Source organism: Oncorhynchus masou, unplaced genomic scaffold (assembly GCF_036934945.1).
Source record: "Oncorhynchus masou masou isolate Uvic2021 unplaced genomic scaffold, UVic_Omas_1.1 unplaced_scaffold_1733, whole genome shotgun sequence".
Taxonomy (NCBI): domain Eukaryota; kingdom Metazoa; phylum Chordata; class Actinopteri; order Salmoniformes; family Salmonidae; genus Oncorhynchus; species Oncorhynchus masou.
In genome coordinates, this window is record NW_027007474.1 from 97,965 (window position 1) to 117,578 (window position 19,614).

A 19,614-nucleotide genomic window follows, 5' to 3' on the forward strand; every position below is an offset into this window, starting at 1 on the left:
TGAATGACATCACAACCACTTTGCATTTAATTTCACTCACTTCCCTTTATGTATAGAAATGTGAATTGTTTCTTTCTCAAGAAAAGGGCACCAATGAAAGTAGAACTGGGGAAGTGATAGAGGAATTCTAAATTCCTTTATGTTTTGTAGCCAAAACCAAATTCACACTCCATCTATTTCTTAATAAGTTGTTTTTAGAACATCAATCACAGAACTCAAATCCCCCAGAATCGAGAATTAAAAATTACTGACCTGTTGCTGACTGGGAAAAGCGCTGTTCGTTTGAATCTGTCACCTTTTCTGTGATCTGTAGTAATACGCAGGCCTGTAATTTAAACTCAATTCGGAGGTCTTTAGTAAAACAAGTCCGAACTCGTTTCGTGCACGTTTTTCAGCGTACTCCAGATAACAGGGAGGGGTATTTAGATCCGGGATCGAAGGACCAAGTGATAGAGGAATTCTAAATTCCTATATGTTTTGTAGCCAAAACCAAATTCACACTCCATCTATTTCTTAATAAGTTGTAAGTTTATTATTTTACATGAAATAGATCGAGACCAGTCTTAAAAGTCAGGTAGTAGCGATTAATCCAAGAGAGTACTGACCCAAAATACAAAGAACATTACATTTTAGGGGGAGAACATAAAATGCCATCATCAGTTTCTCACACTCTCTCCGATCCACACAATAGCGCAGTGTCTTTAGTCCTGGAGACCGTCTTCTACTCCCCTCATAAAACAAAACATTCCAATCTGTCTAAAAGATATAATTTATTCTCCACTAATGGAACATCAAACAAACATTCTTACCTGTCTGGAAGGATATCATTTATTCTCCACTAATGGAACATTCTTACCTGTCTGGAAGGATATCTGCCCTCCTTCTCCCTTTTGCAAGGTACAAACAATTCATTTGTTTTACCTACATTTACCTAGTTTAACCAAGAACCCACACATTTCATACCACAACATAATAGTATTACAACTTAATGGTTCTAAAAGAAATGTATACATAATTAATCATTTCAACTGTAATTTCCTCCAACAGGAAGCAGTAAACGTTGACCAGCTGAGGGGAAAGATTCCCAGTGTGATGCTGGTCGTTTGATGTGACCCACACAGGGAGGGAAACAGAAGAGTTCTGTTCTTTTGAGTTTTGAAGTTGAGTTTTTGCCCGACAAAGAGAAGTTAGGATATATAAGTTATCCTGTACGAGCGTATGTGCCAAACACATTATGATGTTACAGGAGTCATGATTATGGGCATGTGGCAGCAGTGTGTAGGAGGGAGGGTCCAATGTGGCAGCAGTGTGTAGGAGGGAGGATCCAAGGTGTGAGAAATGTGCAGATGGGCATGAGACAAAGGAATGTGTAGTATTGGGGAAAGTAGTGTAAAGTAGGTGTGCCCATGGAGCTGGTGGATCAGAAGTTGTCATATACTGAGGCAGTGAAGAAAGTAGAGGAAGATGGGTTAAGGGCGATGAGTGGTGAGAGTAGTAGAGATATACCAGGACAGAGGGACAAACAGTGAAATACGTTTTAATAAGATTGGATTGTTAGTATTTATATCAACGGTTATCAACTGGACAGCAGGGATGGAACGGAAGTCTCAGGAAATAGAGGTTGTGGTAGCAGCAGCAGAGAGGTATTTGGGTGTGTGGGAGACTTGACAATAGAAAGGGTAACAGTGGTGGTGTCCCATTCTTTCAGGGTGATGGCAATGAGGTAGGAATAAATACATTTAATTAGTGGAGTAGGGGGGTGTTAATTTTATTTTGTATAATTTTGAAATTAATGAGTATAGTGTTAGATGGTAGGGTATTTATTCAGTACATTTAAAAAAAATGTTTTAAAGGGAGTTGTACTCCAGGCTCGTAGGTGGCGGTAATGGATGCCAACCGCTGTTAAACCTCATAGAAGAAGAAGAAGAAGACCAGTGCTGAGAACGTCATTTCAGGAAGAAGAAGAACAGGAACAGTGTGAAACTAACTTCGCAAGTGATAACGGCATCAAACGTAACATTGCTTGTAAAATGTATATATTTTCTCGTTATGGTTTGCATTTATGCTGGTTGTGCTTTTGCTGTCTTTCATCAACAACTGAAGGTGGGTTTCTCACAACATCGCTTAGCTACCTAGCTAGCTAAGTTAGCTGTTAAAACAATGTAAGCTGGCTAGCAAAGATACATCCTAAAGTGAAATAATGTTATTCATAATACGATGTGAAGTTCTGTGGTGTTATTCTCAACTTGCTATCATCTTAGATCATCCAGATGCAGGTTTTACGTAGCTAGTTAGCGTTAACGTTAGCAAATAATGTTGACATTATGGTCAATTGTGGCTCCCTAGTGGTGCAGAGGTCTGCATTTCATTACGTCGCTCCAGACCCTGGTTCGATTCCAGGCCGTATCACAACCGGCTGTGATTGGGAGTCCCATAGGGTGGCACACAATTGGCCCAGCGTCGCCCGGGTTTGGCCCGTGTAGGCCGTCATTGCAAATAAGAATGTGTTCTTAACTGACATGCCTGGTTAAATAAAGGTTTTAAAAAACGTCAATTTCCAGTGACACCGTAGCCAGTTAGCTGTGCAGATCCTATTATCATTCTAGGACACCTGCTGTTAATTTAATGTTGTTCAGGGATTCCCAGAGTACTGAGACAAGATGGGGGTGACATGACAGTGTGTTATTAGAGGACTGAGACAAGATGGTGAAGGAAATGGAAGTCACAGGGTACATCCCACATAGCAGCATATACCCTATAAAGGACACTACTGTTGACCAGGAGCCTGATCAGCAGAGGTTCACTATGTAGTTGACAGGGTGCGATGTGGGACACAACCACAGTTCTCTCGTGCCCTGTGTTCTCTCGTGCCCTGAGTTCCTCGTGCCCTGAGTTCCCTCGTGCCCTGAGTTCCCTCGTGCCCTGAGTTCCCCTCGTGCCCTGAGTTCCCTCGTGCCCTGAGTTCCTCGTGCCCTGAGTTCCCTCGTGCCCTGAGTTCCCTCGTGCCCTGAGTTCCCTCGTGCCCTGAGTTCCCTCGTGCCCTGAGTTCCCTCGTGCCCTGAGTTCCTCGTGCCCTGAGTTCCCTCGTGCCCTGAGTTCCTCGTGCCCTGTACACGGTAGTGTCTATACATTAGACCGCTGTATCTCTGATCAGCAGTATCAAATTGTATTTGTCACATGCCCTGAGTTCTCTCGTGCCCTGAGTTCTCTCGTGACTTGTACACGGTAGTGTCTATACATTAGACCGCTGTATCTCTGATCAGCAGTATCAAATTGTATTTGTCACATGCCCTGAGTTCTCTCGTGCCCTGAGTTCTCTCGTGACTTGTACACGCTAGTGTCTATACATTAGACCGCTGTATCTCTGATCAGCAGTATCAAATTGTATTTGTCACATGCCCTGAGTTCTCTCGTGCCCTGAGTTCTCTCGTGACTTGTACACGGTAGTGTCTATACATTAGACCGCTGTATCTCTGATCAGCAGTATCAAATTGTATTTGTCACATGCCCTGAGTTCTCTCGTGCCCTGAGTTCTCTCGTGACTTGTACACGGTAGTGTCTATACATTAGACCGCTGTATCTCTGATCAGCAGTATCAAATTGTATTTGTCACATGCCCTGAGTTCTCTCGTGCCCTGAGTTCTCTCGTGACTTGTACACGGTAGTGTCTATACATTAGACCGCTGTATCTCTGATCAGCAGTATCAAATTGTATTTGTCACATGCTCTGTATACAACAGGTGTAGTAGACCACTGTCCTGGGCGGCGAAGACGTGGATGTTGATTAAGGCAGCCCCCGCACCTCCCTGATTCAGAGGGGTTAAATGTGGAAGACACATTTCAGTTGAATGCATTCAGTTGTACAACTGACTAGTTTCCACCTTTCCCTTAGTGAAATGCTTACTTACAAGTCCTTAACCAAAAATGCAGTTCAAGAAATAGTTAAGATTTTTTTAACTAAATTAACTAAAGTACATTTCTTTATAAAGTAACACAATAACAAGGCTTTATACAGGGGGTGCAGAGTGAATATGTGGGGGTACAGGGTAGTTGTAATTTGTACATGTAGGTAGGAATATGTTGAGTAGCAGCAGTGTAAATACAAATGTAAATAGTCTGCAGTCTTGGTCCCAGTGATGTTCTGGGCCGTAACACTGCCCTCTGAAGCACCTTACAGTCAGAGGCCAATCAGCTGCCACACCAGGTGGTGATGGGTCGTAACGCTGCCCTCTGAAGCACCTTACGGTCAGAGGCCAATCAGCTGCCACACCAGGTGGTGATGGGTCGTAACGCTGCCCTCTGAAGCACCTTACAGTCAGAGGCCAATCAGCTGCCACACCAGGTGGTGATGGGTCGTAACGCTGCCCTCTGAAGCACCTTACAGTCAGAGGCCAATCAGCTGCCACACCAGGTGGTGATGGGTCGTAACGCTGCCCTCTGAAGCACCTTACGGTCAGAGGCCAATCAGCTGCCACACCAGGTGGTGATGGGTCGTAACGCTGCCCTCTGGAGCACCTTACAGTCAGAGGCCAATCAGCTGCTGTTATCTTCAGTCTGCTACTTTCTGATGTGGCAGAATCTGAGAAAGCCAGTAGGAGGATGGTCAGATGTTTTTTTTCTTGATCTCAAGTAATTTGTCTTATTTCATTAAACAGCATAATACAAGCATATAGTTGGTTTTATTAAAACACACGGGGTTTGTCTATATATGGAAAACATTTTAGAGAACAGTTGACTATTGGGTTTTATTTGACCTTTATTTAACTAGAACACGTTCTTATTTACAATGACGGCCTAGGAACAGTGGGTTAACTGCTTCGTTCAGGGGCAGAACGACAGATTTACATTGACAGCTCGGAGATTCTATCTAGCAACCTTCCGGTTACAAGTCCAATGCTCTAACCACTAGGCTGCCTGCCGCCCTCTAACCACTAGGCTACCTGCCGCCTCTAACCACTAGGCTGCCTGCCGCCCTCTAACCACTAGGCTACCCGCCGCCCCTCTAACCACTAGGATACCCGCCGCCCTCTACCCACTAGGCTACCCGCCTCCTCTACACTAACCACTAGGCTACCCGCCGCCCCTCTAACCACTAGGCTACCCGCCGCCCCTCTAAACACTAGGCTACCCGCCTCCTCTACACTCTAACCACTAGGCTACCCGCCGCCCCTCTAAACACTAGGCTACCTGCCGCCCTCTAACCACTAGGCTACCCGCCGCCCCTCTAAACACTAGGCTACCCGCCTCCTCTACACTCTAACCACTAGGCTACCCGCCGCCCCTCTAAACACTAGGCTACCTGCCGCCCCTCTAACCACTAGGCTACCCGCCGCCCTAACCACTAGGCTACCCGCCGCCCTCTAACCACTAGGCTACCCGCCGCCCTCTAACCACTAGGCTACCCGCCGCCCTCTAACCACTAGGCTACCCGCCGCCCCTCTAACCACTAGGATACCCGCCGCCCCTCTACCCACTAGGCTACCCGCCTCCTCTACACTCTAACCACTAGGCTACCCTCCGCCCCTCTAACCACTAGGCTACCCGCCTCCTCTACACTCTAACCACTAGGCTACCCACCGCCACTCTAACCACTAGGCTACCTGCCTCTTCTACACTCTAACCACGAGGCGACCTGCCTCTTCTACACTCTAACCACGAGGCGACCTGCCTCCTCCACACTCTAACCACTAGGCTACCCGCTGCCCCTCTAACCACTAGGCTACCCGCCGCCCCTCTAACCACTAGGCTCCCCGCCTCCTCTACACTCTAACCACTAGGCTCCCCGCCTCCTCTACACTCTAACCACTAGGCTACCCGCCTCCTCTACACTCTAACCACTAGGCTACCCGCCGCCCCTACACTCTAACCACTAGGCTACCCGCCGCCCCTACACTCTAACCACTAGGCTACCCGCCGCCCCTACACTCTAACCACTAGGCTACCCGCCGCCCCTACACTCTAACCACTAGGCTACCCGCCTCCTCTACACTCTAACCACTAGGCTACCTGCCTCCTCTACACTCGAACCACTAGGCTACCTGCCTCCTCTACACTCTAACCACTAGGCTACCTGCCTCCTCTACACTCGAACCACTAGGCTACCTGCCTCCTCTACACTCTAACCACTAGGCTACCTGCCTCCTCTACACTCTAACCACTAGGCTACCTGCCTCCTCTACACTCTAACCACTAGGCTACCTGCCTCCTCTACACTCTAACCACTAGGCTACCTGCCTCCTCTACACTCTAACCACTAGGCTACCTGCCTCCCTCTACACTCTAACCACTAGGCTACCTGCCTCCTCTACACTCTAACCACTAGGCTACCTGCCTCCTCTACACTCTAACCACTAGGCTACCTGCCGCCCCTACACTCTAACCACTAGGCTACCTGCCTCCTCTACACTCTAACCACTAGGCTACCTGCCGCCACTACACTCTAACCACTAGGCTACCTGCCGTTAATGCCGTAACTAGTATGTTTTCAGTGGATTTCAAGTTTAGCTGTCACCCTGATATTTCCTGTGTCCCGGCGTTGTGCTGCCGGCTTGCCGGTCATGCCCCATTTCCATTTGAGTATACTGCTGTATCAGGGTGAAATCCAGATTGTTACGGAAAAAAAGTTTATTAATATGTTTGGTAGAAAAACAGTTGGAAACGTTAACGCCGGCGACCATAGTGATGGAAGCAAACTCATTTCGGCACCTGAATACAAAAGTGGTGCACATGATTGAGTTCCCATCAATATAAACAACTTCTTGTTTTTATAATTCACTATCGCCCAGCTGTTGAATCTGTTCTAATTTGGTGTTCATTCTCCGCGGATCAGTCTGCCCTGTTGGGTAAAGTAGTAGTATTTTGTGTTACGTGAGTCTGTTCACGACAAATACAAAATATGCTACTAAGTACTAAACTCTACCCTATTACCATACTAAACTTCTTTTTTGATAAGTTGTATACAACATTTAGACTGTGTCTTAAAGATATTCTCTCTGATTTTGTTTTTTCAGGTCAGGTTCAGGTTGTTGCTCCAATGTCCAGGGTTCATGCCATAGCGGGTGGTGATGTCATTCTTCCCTGTTTCCTGAACCCCACTATGAATGCTGCGAACCACACAGTGGAGTGGCTCAGACCAGACTTGAAGCCAAAAGAGGCACATTGTTACCGCGACCATCGTGACTCTGAAGAGGACCAGAATCCATCCTACAAGAGAAGGACGTCACTGTTTAAAGAAGAACTGAAGAATGGCAATGTCTCATTGAAACTAACAGGAGTTACTCTCTCTGATGCTGGAAGCTACACCTGCTTCATTCCAACAGTGAGCAGGACTCAGAGACCTGTCGTTCAACTCCTGGTCGGTGAGTCATGTAAATACTAGTGTAGTATATATACAGTTTGGCAAAAAAGTATTTAGTCAGCCACCAATTGTGCAAGTTCTCCCACTTAAAAATATGAGAGAGGCCTGTAATTTTCATCATAGGTACACTTCAACTATGACAGACAAAATGGGATTTTTTTTCTCCAGAAAATCACATTGTAGGATTTTTAATTAATTAATTTGCAAATTATGGTGGAAAATAAGTGTATATATACTATATATACACACACACAACTCCTGGTCGGTGAGTCATGTAAATACTAGTGTAGTATATATACACATCAGATGTTATTTTCTCTGTCAAGTACAATGTCTGATCCTTATTTATATAAATTATCAAAATGTTGCCTTTTCCTTTGTGCTTCATAAGTGTTATTATGTCATCAGCACATTTTCATTGAGATTATCACAATGTCATTCATCTATTTTTCATAGATGACAAAAAATATTCATCTCCCCAAGACAACCATCACCATCAAGTGAGTTTCCAACAATACAAACAACCAGTGGACCATTAATCCAGTGTCTGATTTCAAAAGGCTTTACAGCGAAAGCTCCACAAACGATTATGTTAGGTCCCCACCAACTCACAGAAAAACCCAGCCATTTTTCCAGCCAAAGAGAGGAGTCACAAAAAGCACAAATAGAGAAAATATGAATCACTGACCTTTGATCTTCATTAGATGACACTCATAGGACTTCGTTACACAAATACATGTATGTTTTGTTTGGGAAAGTTCATATTTATATCCTAAAATCTTATTTTACATTGGCGTGTTATGTTCAGTAGTTCCAAAACATGCCGTGTTTTTGCAGAGAGCCATATCAATTTACAGAAATACTCATTACAATTTTTTATGAAAATACATGTGTTATACATGAAATATATATAAACTTCTCCTTAATGCAACCGCTGTGTCAGATTATTTTTTTTTACGGGAAAAAAACTGTCAGAAATAGCATTATAAATATCCACTTACCTTATTACCTAGTAATATCAACTAACACCCAGTGGACCAATAAGAAACAGTAAGACCGACTAACACCCAGTGGACCAATAGGAAACAGTAAGACCGACTAACACCCAGTGGACCAATAGGAAACAGTAAGACCGACTAACACCCAGTGGACCAATAGGAAACAGTAAGACCGACTAACACCCAGTGGACCAATAAGATTTTGTGACTAGGGGGCAGTATTTTCATTTTTGGAAAGATAACGTTCCCGTAGTCAACGGGATATTTTGTCAGGACAAGATGCTAGAATATGCATATAATTGACAGCTTAGGATCAAAAACACTCAAGTTTCCAAAACTGTAAAAATATTGTCTGTGAGTATAACAGAACTGGTTTTGCAGGCGAAAGCCGTTTTACGTGACTGCAATTTCCGGGCGATTTCTCAGCCAAACGTGAAAAACAAACGGAGCTATTTCGCCTACAAAAATAATATTTTTGGAAAAAAGGAACATTGGAAAAAAAGTAACATCTACCTAGGAGTCTCGTGAGTGAAAACATCTGAAGCTCATCAAAGGTAAACTATTTAATTTGATTGCTTTTCTGATTTCCGTGACTGGGTTACCTGCTGCTAGCTGGACAAAATGCTATGCTAGGCTATCGATAAACTTACACAAATGCTTGTCTAGCTTTGGCTGTAAAGCATATTTTGAAACTCTGAGATGACAGGGCGATTAACAAAAGGCTAAGCTGTGTATCAATATATTCCACTTGTGATTTTCATGAATAGGAATATTTTCTAGGAATATTTATGTCCGTTGCGTTATGCTAATTAGTGTCAGTCGATGATTAAGATCCCGGACCCGGGATGGGGAGTAAAGAAACAGTAATATTAACTTACACCCAGTGGACCATTAAGATTTTCTCTTTGTCAGCTCGGGGATTTGATCTTTCAACCTTTCGGTTACTAGTCAAGTGCTCTAACCACTAGGCTACCTGCCCTCACTAATGCTAAGCTACAGGACTGTTTTGCTAGCACAGACTGGAATATGTTCCGCGATTCATTCAATGGCATTGAGGAGTCATCAGTCACTGGCTTCATCAATAAGTGCATCGAAGATGTCGTCTTCACAGTGACTTTACGTATATCCCAACCAGAAGCCATGGATTACAGGCAACATCCACACCGAGCGAGAGGCGAGAGCTGCCGCTTCCAAGGAGCGGGATATTTGTGTGCTTATAATAAATCCCCTATCTCCTCAGACAAAGCATCAAACAGGCAAAGCATCAATACAGGACTAAGATTGAATCCTACTTTATCGTCTCTGATGCTCATTGGATGTGGCAGGGCTTGCAAGCTATTATGGACTACAAAGGGAGACCCAGCCGCGAGCTGCCCAGTGACCAGACGAGTTAAATGTCTTTTATGCTTTCTTTGAGGCAAGCAACATTGACGCATGTGAGTATGCGCAGACCAACTGGTATTTAGCTGCCATTTTCAACATGTCTGAGTCTGTGATACCTACAGGTTTCAAGCAGACCAGCATAGTCTGTGTCCAAAACACCAAGGCAACCTACCTAAATGACTGTAGCACTCACGTCTGTAGCCATTAAGTGCTTTGAAAGGCTGGTCATGGCTCACATCAACACCATCATCCCGTAAACCCTAGACCCACTCCAATTGGCATTCCGCCCTAACAGATCCACAGATGACATAATCTCTATATCACTCCACACTGCCCTTTTTCTACCTGGTCAAAAGGAACACGCAAACTACCATTCAAATGTTTGGGGGCTACTTTTTTGTCAATTTAAATAACATCAAATTGATCGGAAATACAGTGTAGACATTGTTAATGTTGTAAATAACTATTGTAGCTGGAAGCAGATAATTTTTTTAATGGAATATCTACATAGGCGTACAGAGCCTCATTATCAGCAACCATCACTCCTGTGTTCCAATGGCCTGTTGTGTTAGCTAATCCAAGTTTATCATTTTTAAAGGCTAATTGATCATTAGAAAATCCTTTTGCAATTATGTTAGCACAGCTGAAAACTGTTGTTCTGATTTAAAGAAGCAATAAAACTAGCCTTCTTTAGACTAGTTGAGTATCTGGAGCATCAGCATTTGTTATTCTTGTTCTGAGAAATTAAAGCTATTCCATGCAATAAATTTCCAAGAAACTGAAGATCTCGTACTACTCCTCCCTTCACAGAACAGCGCAAACTGGCCCTAACCAGAATAGAAAGAGTGGGAGGCCCTGGTGCACAACTGAGCAAGAGGGCAAGTACATTAGAGTGTGTAGTTTGAGAAACAGATGCCTCACAAGTCCACAACTGGCAGCTTCATTAAATAGTACCCGGAAATACACCAGTCTCAACGTCAACAGTGAAGAGGCGACTCCCGGATGCTGGCCTTCTAGGCAGAGTTCCTCTGTCCAGTGTCTGTGTTCTTTTGCCCATCTTAATCTTTTCTTTTAGTGGCCAGTCTCAGATATGGCTTTTTCTTTGCAACTCTGCCTTGAGAACAAGGAATTAGGAGAGAAGAAATCCCAATTTATTCATAAGGAATCTCACCCCTGTGTTAACTTTAATCTTTGCAGGCCCTGGATCTCAGCCAGTCCTCTCTATTGAAGGAACTAATGGTAGTGGGCTGGTCCTGAGGTGTGAGTCCGAAGGCTGGTACCCTGAACCTGAGCTGGAGTGGTTTGACAACAATGGAACCATCCTCCCTGTTGCTGGACCTACAGAGACCGAGACTGACACTGAGGGTTTCTTCACTGTGAGACGAAATGTCACCATACAGCAGACTGACAACAACTGGTTCACCTGTAGAGTTCAACAGCAGAACATCTTCAGAACGAAGCAGATTCGCATTCCTGGTGAGGGATCTGTTTTGAAAACATTTGAATTTACATTTGGAAGTTTTTGAAAATGTTTTATGAAATTATAATTTTGTTTGCACCACGCTGCCTATGTTCTTTTGTAGATTAGCAATCTGGAGGTCCAAACCAATCAATTGGTATGATCTTAATGGGTTCTGTGTTTCAGATGACATCTTTCCCAAGCCGTGCCAGTCCTACTGGACAGTTGGGCTTTGTCTGGCACTGGGAGCTGCAATGGGAGCTGCAGTAGCCGCGCCAATGGGATATGTGGTCGGAAATCGACGTGCGACACGTCAATGTGTGACAGGTGAGGCGTCTCTAACTGTTAAGAGATGCTTTCATCACAATATTGTGAGCTTTAGTTCAATCACTCCACCTTAATTACCTCTATTCTATTACAAACAGACTTGTAAAATCACTCCTCCCCGACTCCATAGCTTTTCATTGGTGGGACTGTCTACATTTAATTCAGGTGGGCTGTATATGTGTGTTTGCAAGGCTGAGGTCCCGGGTTCTTAATCTCTGTCTGTTCTTGTAGGTGAAACCGTAGATTTTCAAGATCTATCAGGTATGTGTGCGATGTGCCCAACATGTTGATAGTTCAAATATCAAAGTATTTAATATATTGATGTAGCTACATTTTAAGTTAGCTCTAACTGGCCTTTTCTAAATCACCCTCTCATTCTAATATGCAGTGCCATTGAACGGGAACCCCTCAAGAGAGCTCAATTGAATGAGATGAGACTCGAGGCAGGAGAGACACTGATGCCAGCAGCCCTCCTGTTTCCGTCCCACTTCGCCACCTTTTCCCGGTCGGACTTGAGATTCAACCGTGACCCGTCGAAGCATAGATCTGGGGGGAGGGTACCATGAAAAACAAGGTTCTCTGCTCTGATGAAACCACGATTTAACTCTTTTGGCCTGAATGCCAAGCGTCACGTCTGGAGGAAACCTGGCACCATCTCTACTGTGAAGCATGGTGGTGGCAGCGTCATACTGTGGAGATGCTTTCAGCGGCAGGGACTGGGAGACTAGTCAGGATCAAGGGAAAGATGAACAGCGCAGTACAGAGGTCTTTGATAAAACCTGCTCCAGAGCGCTCAGGATCTCAGAACAACCATGTCGGTCATTACTAATTTGTGATGTCACTAAGGACAGTAGAACAACATAACTGTTTCTCTGAATGTGTTTCCCAGTGATCAGATTCAATTAGTTTGAAACGTATATCATTAAATATGAAACTTATTTATAAGAGAATTGTTTTTCATATGAAGTCTGAACTAAGTCTGTGGCCACGCCCATGTGAGCACAGACGTTATGACATTTACATTACATTTAAGTCATTTAGCAGACGCTCTTATCCAGAGCGACTTACAAATTGGTGAATTCACCTTCTGACATCCAGTGGAACAGCCACTTTACAATAGTGCATCTAAATCATTTAAGGGGGGGTGAGAAGGATTACTTTATCCTATCCTAGGTATTCCTTGAAGAGGTGGGGTTTCAGGTGTCTCCGGAAGGTGGTGATTGACTCGCTGTCCTGGCGTCGTGGGGGAGTTTGTTCCACCATTGGGGGCCAGAGCAGCGAACAGTTTTGACTGGGCTGAGCGGGAACTGTACTTCCTCAGTGGTAGGGAGGCGAGCAGGCCAGAGGTGGATGAACGCAGTGCCCTTGTTTGGGTGTAGGGCCTGATCAGAGCCTGGAGGTACTGCGGTGCCGTTCCCCTCACAGCTCCGTAGGCAAGCACCATGGTCTTGTAGCGGATGCGAGCTTCAACTGGAAGCCAGTGGAGAGAGCGGAGGAGCGGGGTGACGTGGAGAGAACTTGGGAAGGTTGAACACCAGACGGGCTGCGGCGTTCTGGATGAGTTGTAGGGTTTAATGGCACAGGCAGGGAGCCCAGCCAACAGCGAGTTGCAGTAATCCAGACGGGAGATGACAAGTGCCTGGATTAGGACCTGCGCCGCTTCCTGTGTGAGGCAGGGTCGTACTCTGCGGATGTTGTAGAGCATGAACCTACAGGAACGGACCACCGCCTTGATGTTAGTTGAGAACGACAGGGTGTTGTCCAGGATCACGCCAAGGTTCTTAGCGCTCTGGGAGGAGGACACAATGGAGTTGTCAACCGTGATGGCGAGATCATGGAACGGGCAGTCCTTCCCCGGGAGAAGAGCAGCTCCGTCTTGCCGAGGTTCAGCTTGAGGTGGTGATCCGTCATCCACACTGATATGTCTGCCAGACATGCAGAGATGCGATTCGCCACCTGGTCATCAGAAGAGGGAAAGGAGAAGATTAATTGTGTGTCGTCTGCATAGCAATGATAGGAGAGACCATGTGAGGTTATGACAGAGCCAAGTGACTTGGTGTATAGCGAGAATAGGAGAGGGGCCTAGAACAGAGCCCTGGGGGACACCAGTGGTGAGAGCGCATGGCGAGGAGACAGATTCTCGCCACGCCACCTGGTAGGAGCGACCTGTCAGGTAGGACGCAATCCAAGCGTGGGCAAGCGCCGGAGATGCCCAACTCGGAGAGGGTGGAGAGGAGGATCTGATGGTTCACAGTATCGAAGGCAGCCGATAGGTCTAGAAGGATGAGAGCAGAGGAGAGAGAGTTAGCTTTAGCAGTGCGGAGCGCCTCCGTGATACAGAGATGAGCAGTCTCAGTTGAATGACTAGTCTTGAAACCTGACTGATTTGGATCAAGAAGGTCATTCTGAGAGAGATAGCGGGAGAGCTGGCCAAGGACGGCACGTTCAAGAGTTTTGGAGAGAAAAGAAAGAAGGGATACTGGTCTGTAGTTGTTGACATCGGAGGGATCGAGTGTAGGTTTTTTTCAGAAGGGTGCAACTCTCGCTCTCTTGAAGACGGAAGGGACGTAGCCAGCGGTCAGGGATGAGTTGATGAGCGAGGTGAGGTAAGGGAGAAGGTCTCCGGAAATGGTCTGGAGAAGAGAGGATAGGGTCAAGCGGGCAGGTTGTTGGGCGGCCGGCCGTCACAAGAAGCGAGATTTCATCTGGAGAGAGAGGGAGAAAGAGGTCAGAGCACAGGGTAGGGCAGCGTGAGCAGAACCAGCGGTGTCGTTTGACTTAGCAAACGAGGATCGGATGTCGCCGACCTTCTTTTCAAAATGGTTGACGAAGTCATCTGCAGAGAGGGAGGAGGGGGGGAGGAGGATTCAGGAGGAGGAGAAGGTGGCAAAGAGCTTCCTAGGGTTAGAGGCAGATGCTTGGAATTTAGAGTGGAAGAAAGTGGCTTTAGCAGCAGAGACAGGAGGAAAATGTAGAGAGGAGGGAGTGAAAGGATGCCAGGTCCGCAGGGAGGCGAGTTTTCCTCCATTTCCGCCGGCTGCCCGGAGCTCTGTTTACACTAACCCTACCTACCCTACACTTCTGACGTTGGCGTTGGTGAGGTTTATGACCCCCATAAATACCCCTTTTCTCTCTCTACTCTACAGAATGGACTCATGGAAAGCCCTTTGTTAACATAGTCTGGTAACATCAAAAGGTTGGGGAACGGAACCATATTTCGGTAATCCAACCAGTTGAAAATATGCGTTGGTACTTAAAGAATATGATGTCAGATCAGTTGTTGTCTTGAGATATTATTACTGATGACAGGACGTACATAAACTAAAATAAAAAATAAAAATAAAAATGTCTTGGAAAGTCTACACAGTCTAGTTATCAGATTCACATGGAATTGTTGTGCAATTGAAATGTTTAAATATGAAACTATTTGTGAAATGAGGAAATGTAATTTTAGATTACATTTATTTCTAAATGAGAGAATGGTTTCCATAGAGTAAAAACTCTGCTCACTGGTGGCCCCGCCCAAGTGAACAGACATTGGTTGTAAACTATGAAACATGCCTCTCTCTCCCACAACTATATAAGCCCGTTGCCAAAAAAAAAATATTTTTACATTTTTTATTTTTAGTAAATAAATCATTAAGCCAATTTGTATCTTGCTGATTCATCATTTCTGCTAGGGTTCATGCGATAAATCAAATCAAATTTTATTTGTCACATACACATGGCTAGCAGATGTTAATGCGAGTGTAGCGAAATGCTTGTGCTTCCAGTTCCGACAATGCAGTAATAACCAACAAGTAATCTAACTAACAATTCCAAAACTAATATCTTATACACAGTGTAAGGGGATAAAGAATATGTACATAAAGATATGAATGAGTGATGGTGCAGAGCAGCATAAGCAAGATACAGTAGATGATATTGAGTACAGTATATACATATGAGATGAGTATGTAAACAAAGTGGCATAGTTAAAGTGGCTAGTGATACATGTATTACATAAGGATGCAGTCGATGATATAGAGTACAGTATATACGTATACATATGAGATGAATAATGTAGGGTATGTAAACATATTAGGTAGCATTGTTTAAAGTGGCTAGTGATATCTTTTACATCCTTTCCTATCAATTCCCATTATTGAAGTGGCTTGAGTTGAGTCAGTGTGTTGGCAGCAGCCACTCAATGTTAGTGGTTGCTGTTTAACAGTCTGATGGCCTTGAGATAGAAGCTGTTTTTCAGTCTCTCGGTCCCAGCTTTGATGCACCTGTACTGACCTCGCCTTCTGGATGATAGCGGGGTGAACAGGCAGTGGCTCGTGGGTGTTGTCCTTAATGATCTTTATGGCCTTCCTGTAACATCGGGTGGTGTAGGTGTCCTGGAGGGCAGGTAGTTTGCCCCCGGTGATACGTTGTGCAGACCTCACTACCCTCTGAGAGCCTTACGGTTGTGGGCGGAGCAGTTGCCATACCAGGCGGTGATACAGCCCGCCAGGATGCTCTCGATTGTGCATCTGTAGAAGTTTGTGAGTGTTTTTGTTGACAAGCCGAATTTCTTCAGCCTCCTGAGGTTGAAGAGGCGCTGCTGCGCCGCCTTCACGATGCTGTCTGTGTGAATGGACCAATTTAGTTTGTGTGATGTGTATGCCGAGGAACTTAAAACTTACTACCCTCTCCACTACTGTTCCATTGATGTGGATAGGGGGTGTTCCCTCTGCTTTTTCCTGAAGTCCACAATCATCTCCTTAGTTTTGTTGACGTTGAGTGTGAGGTTATTGTCCTGACACCACACTCCGAGGGCCCTCACCTCCTCCCTGTAGGCCGTCTCGTCGTTGTTGGTAATCAAGCCTACCACTGTTGTGTCGTCCACAAACTTGATGATTGAGTTGGAGCGTGCGTTGCCGACGCAGTCGTGGGTGAACAGGGAGTACAGGAGAGGGCTCCAGAACGCACCCTTGTGGGGCCCCAGTGTTGAGAATCAGCGGGGTGGAGATGTTGTTGCCTACCCTCACCACCTGGGGGCGGCTCCGTCAGGAAGTCCAGTACCCAGTTGCACAGGCGGGGTCGAGACCCAGGGTCTCGAGCTTGATGACGAGCTTGGATGGTACTATGGTGTTAAATGACGAGCTGTAGTCGATGAACAGCATTCTCACATAGGTATTCCTCTTGTCCAGATGGGTTAGGGGCAGTGTGCAGTGTGGTTGAGATTGCGTCGTCTGTGGACCTATTTGGGCGGTAAGCAAATTGGAGTGGGTCTAGGGTGTCAGGTAGGGTGGAGGTGATATGGGCCTTGACTAGTCTCTCAAAGCACTTCATGATAACGGAAGTGAGTGCTACGGGGCGGTAGTCGTTTAGCTCAGTTACCTTAGCTTTCTTGGGAACAGGAACAATGGTGGCCCTCTTGAAGCGTGGGAACAGCAGATTGGTATAGGGATTGATTGAATATGTCCGTAAACACACCAGCCAGCTGGTCTGCGCATGCTCTGAGGGCGCGGCTGGGGATGCCGTCTGGGCCTGCAGCCTTGCGAGGGTTAACACGTTTAAATCTTTTACTCACCTCGGCTGCAGTGAAGGAGAGACCGCATGTTTCCGTTGCAGGCCGTGTCAGTGGCACTGTATTTTCCTCAAAGCGGGCAAAAAAGTTATTTAGTCTGCCTGGGAGCAAGACATCCTGGTCCGTGACTGGGCTGGATTTCATCTTGTAGTCCGTAATTGACTGTAGACCCTGCCACATACCTCTTGTGTCTGAGCCGTTGAATTGAGATTCTACTTTGTCTCTATACTGACGCTTAGCTTGTTTGATAGCCTTACGGAGGGAATAGCTGCACTGTTTATATTCGGTCATGTTACCAGTCACCTTGCTCTGATTAAATGCAGTGGTTCGCGCTTTCAGTTTCACGCGAATGCTGCCATCAATCCACGGTTTCTGGTTAGGGAATGTTTTAATCGTTGCTATGGGAACGACATCTTCAACGCACGTTCTAATGAACTCGCACACCGAATCAGCGTGATTCCAATGTTGTTGCCTGACGCAATATGAAACATGTCCCAGTCCACGTGATAGAAGCAGTCTTGGAGTGTGGAATCAGCTTGGTCGGACCAGCGTTGGACAGACCTCAGCGTGGGAGCTTCTTGTTTTAGTTTTTGTCTGTAGGCAGGATCAGCAAAATGGAGTCGTGGTCAGCTTTTCCGAAAGGGGGCGGGGCAGGGCCTTATATGCGTCGCGGAAGTTAGAATAACAGAGATCCAAGGTTTTGCCAGCCCTGGTGGCGCAATCGATATGCTGATACATTTTAGGGAGTCTTGTTTTCAGATTAGCCTTGTTAAAATCCCCAGCAACAATGAATGCAGCCTCAGGATGTGTGGATTCCAGTTTGCAAAGAGTCAAATAAAGTTTGTTCAGAGCCATCGATGTGTCTGCTTGGGGGGAATATATACGGCTGTGATTATAATCGAAGAGAATTCTCTTGGTAGATAATGCGGTCTACATTTGATATTGAGGAATTCTAAATCAGGTGAACAGAAGGATTTGAGTTCCTGTATGTTTCTGTGATCACACCACGTCTCGTTAGCCATAAGGCATACGCCCCCACCACTCTTCTTACCAGAAAGGTGTTTGTTTCTGTCGGCGCAATGTGTGGAGAAACCCGCTGGCTGCACCGCATCCGAGAGCGTCTCTCCAGTGAGCCATGTTTCCGTGAAGCAAAGAACGTTACAGTCTCTGATGTCCCTCTAGAATGCTACCCTTGCTCGGATTTCATCAACCTTGTTGTCAAGAGACTGGACATTGGCGAGAAGAATGCTAGGAAGTAGGGCACGATGTGCCCGTCTCCGTAGTCTGACCAGAAGACCGCCTGTTTCCTCTTTTACGTCGTTTTTGGGTCGCCGGCTGGGATCCATTCCGTTGTCCTGGTTGAAAGGCAGAACACAGGATCCGCTTCGAAAGTCATATTCTTGGTCGTACTGATGGTAAGTTGACTCTGATCTTATTCAGTAGTTCTTCTCGACTGTATGTAATGAAACCTAAGATGACCTGGGGTACTAATGTAAGAAATAACATGTAAAAAAAAAAAAAACTGCATAGTTTACTAGGAACGCGAAGCAACGCGACCATCTCTGTCAGCGCCGGAAGTCCAAGAGTTTTGCGACATTCAGATTGAGACTGAAGGTAAATAAGAATGAATGAATTGACTGTGACTGATGTAGGAGATATAAATATCTTTAGAGTTTAGTCGGGTGATAACTTTTTATATAACTTTTGTTCTTCCCTCTGAAGATGTTAGAAGGTATCAGAAGGCTCTACCCTGTGATGCTGCTACCTCTGAAGAACAACTTTCTGAATAACATGACCTCTCGTTTCACCAGGACACACACCTCAACGTTCACGTACTGTGTGTGTGTCAGTTGTTTTGGTCTGCCCTACTCGTGTGTGTCAGTCAGTTGTTCTGGTCTGTCCTACTCATAAAAGTGTGTGTTGTGTGAAAGATATGTGTGTTCGCTGTTCTATGAAGTTGATGTGTTTCTTTTGGATAATGTGTTAGTTGTTGGGGAAAAGTTAGTGAGGGTCCCCCTTTTTTGCCGGGTTGCAGCCCCCCCCTAAAAAAGATTGGTACTGAAAAGCTTGGTTATGTTGACTTTTTAAAAGGAAAAAACTCAAACCTAAAATATAATTTCCACCCCAAGAAATTAGCTCAGTAACATATTGGTAAAGTAACTATAGTTACAGGATGTGCTGCAGAAAAACAGCCGAGTCCTTATTTCTCAAATAAAAAGTTTATCTTGACAAAATGAACAGAGGAACACTAATTTATATTCATCACCAAAGAAAGCAGTTGGAAATATATTTCCAGGTTCTGACAGTTTTTCGTTGGAGAGCCACATGCAGGCGGCTAGATGCTCTCACTGCAGTCTGTTCCTCAAGACTGTTTTGACCTGCAATAACAGAGATAATAAGAAGAAAGGAAAGGGATAAAGAGGATCTACTTTCACATTTAAATGTTCTTACTCGTTTCATTGCAGAGAAGTCCCTCTCACAATTAACGGAAGACACTGGTATAGTCAGTGTGATTGCTGCCAGCTGGGTAAGG

General features: G+C 45.3%; 1 protein-coding gene across 1 annotated transcript; it reads left to right on the plus strand.

Annotated features, from left to right (window-relative positions):
* The first annotated feature begins 1,971 nt into the window (after positions 1-1,971).
* LOC135532119 (butyrophilin subfamily 1 member A1-like) lies at positions 1,972-12,662 on the plus strand. Its single transcript, XM_064959744.1, has 6 exons — positions 1,972-2,013; positions 7,011-7,358; positions 10,936-11,214; positions 11,384-11,524; positions 11,756-11,785; positions 11,913-12,662. Exons 2-6 carry the CDS (start codon positions 7,034-7,036, stop codon positions 11,948-11,950), a joined length of 813 nt encoding a protein of 270 aa, XP_064815816.1. The 5' UTR covers positions 1,972-2,013; positions 7,011-7,033; the 3' UTR covers positions 11,951-12,662.
* The last annotated feature ends 6,952 nt before the right edge of the window (positions 12,663-19,614 follow it).

Bases quoted from the DNA above. Each gene is read 5' to 3' on its own strand.
- LOC135532119 (XM_064959744.1), top strand. From the start codon at position 7,034: ATGTCCAGGGTTCATGCCATAGCGGGTGGTGATGTCATTCTTCCCTGT. The intron at 7,359-10,935 runs GTGAGTCATGTA...TAATCTTTGCAG, and splicing joins TGTCGTTCAACTCCTGGTCG to GCCCTGGATCTCAGCCAGTC. The intron at 11,525-11,755 runs GTGAGGCGTCTC...CTGTTCTTGTAG, and splicing joins GACACGTCAATGTGTGACAG to GTGAAACCGTAGATTTTCAA.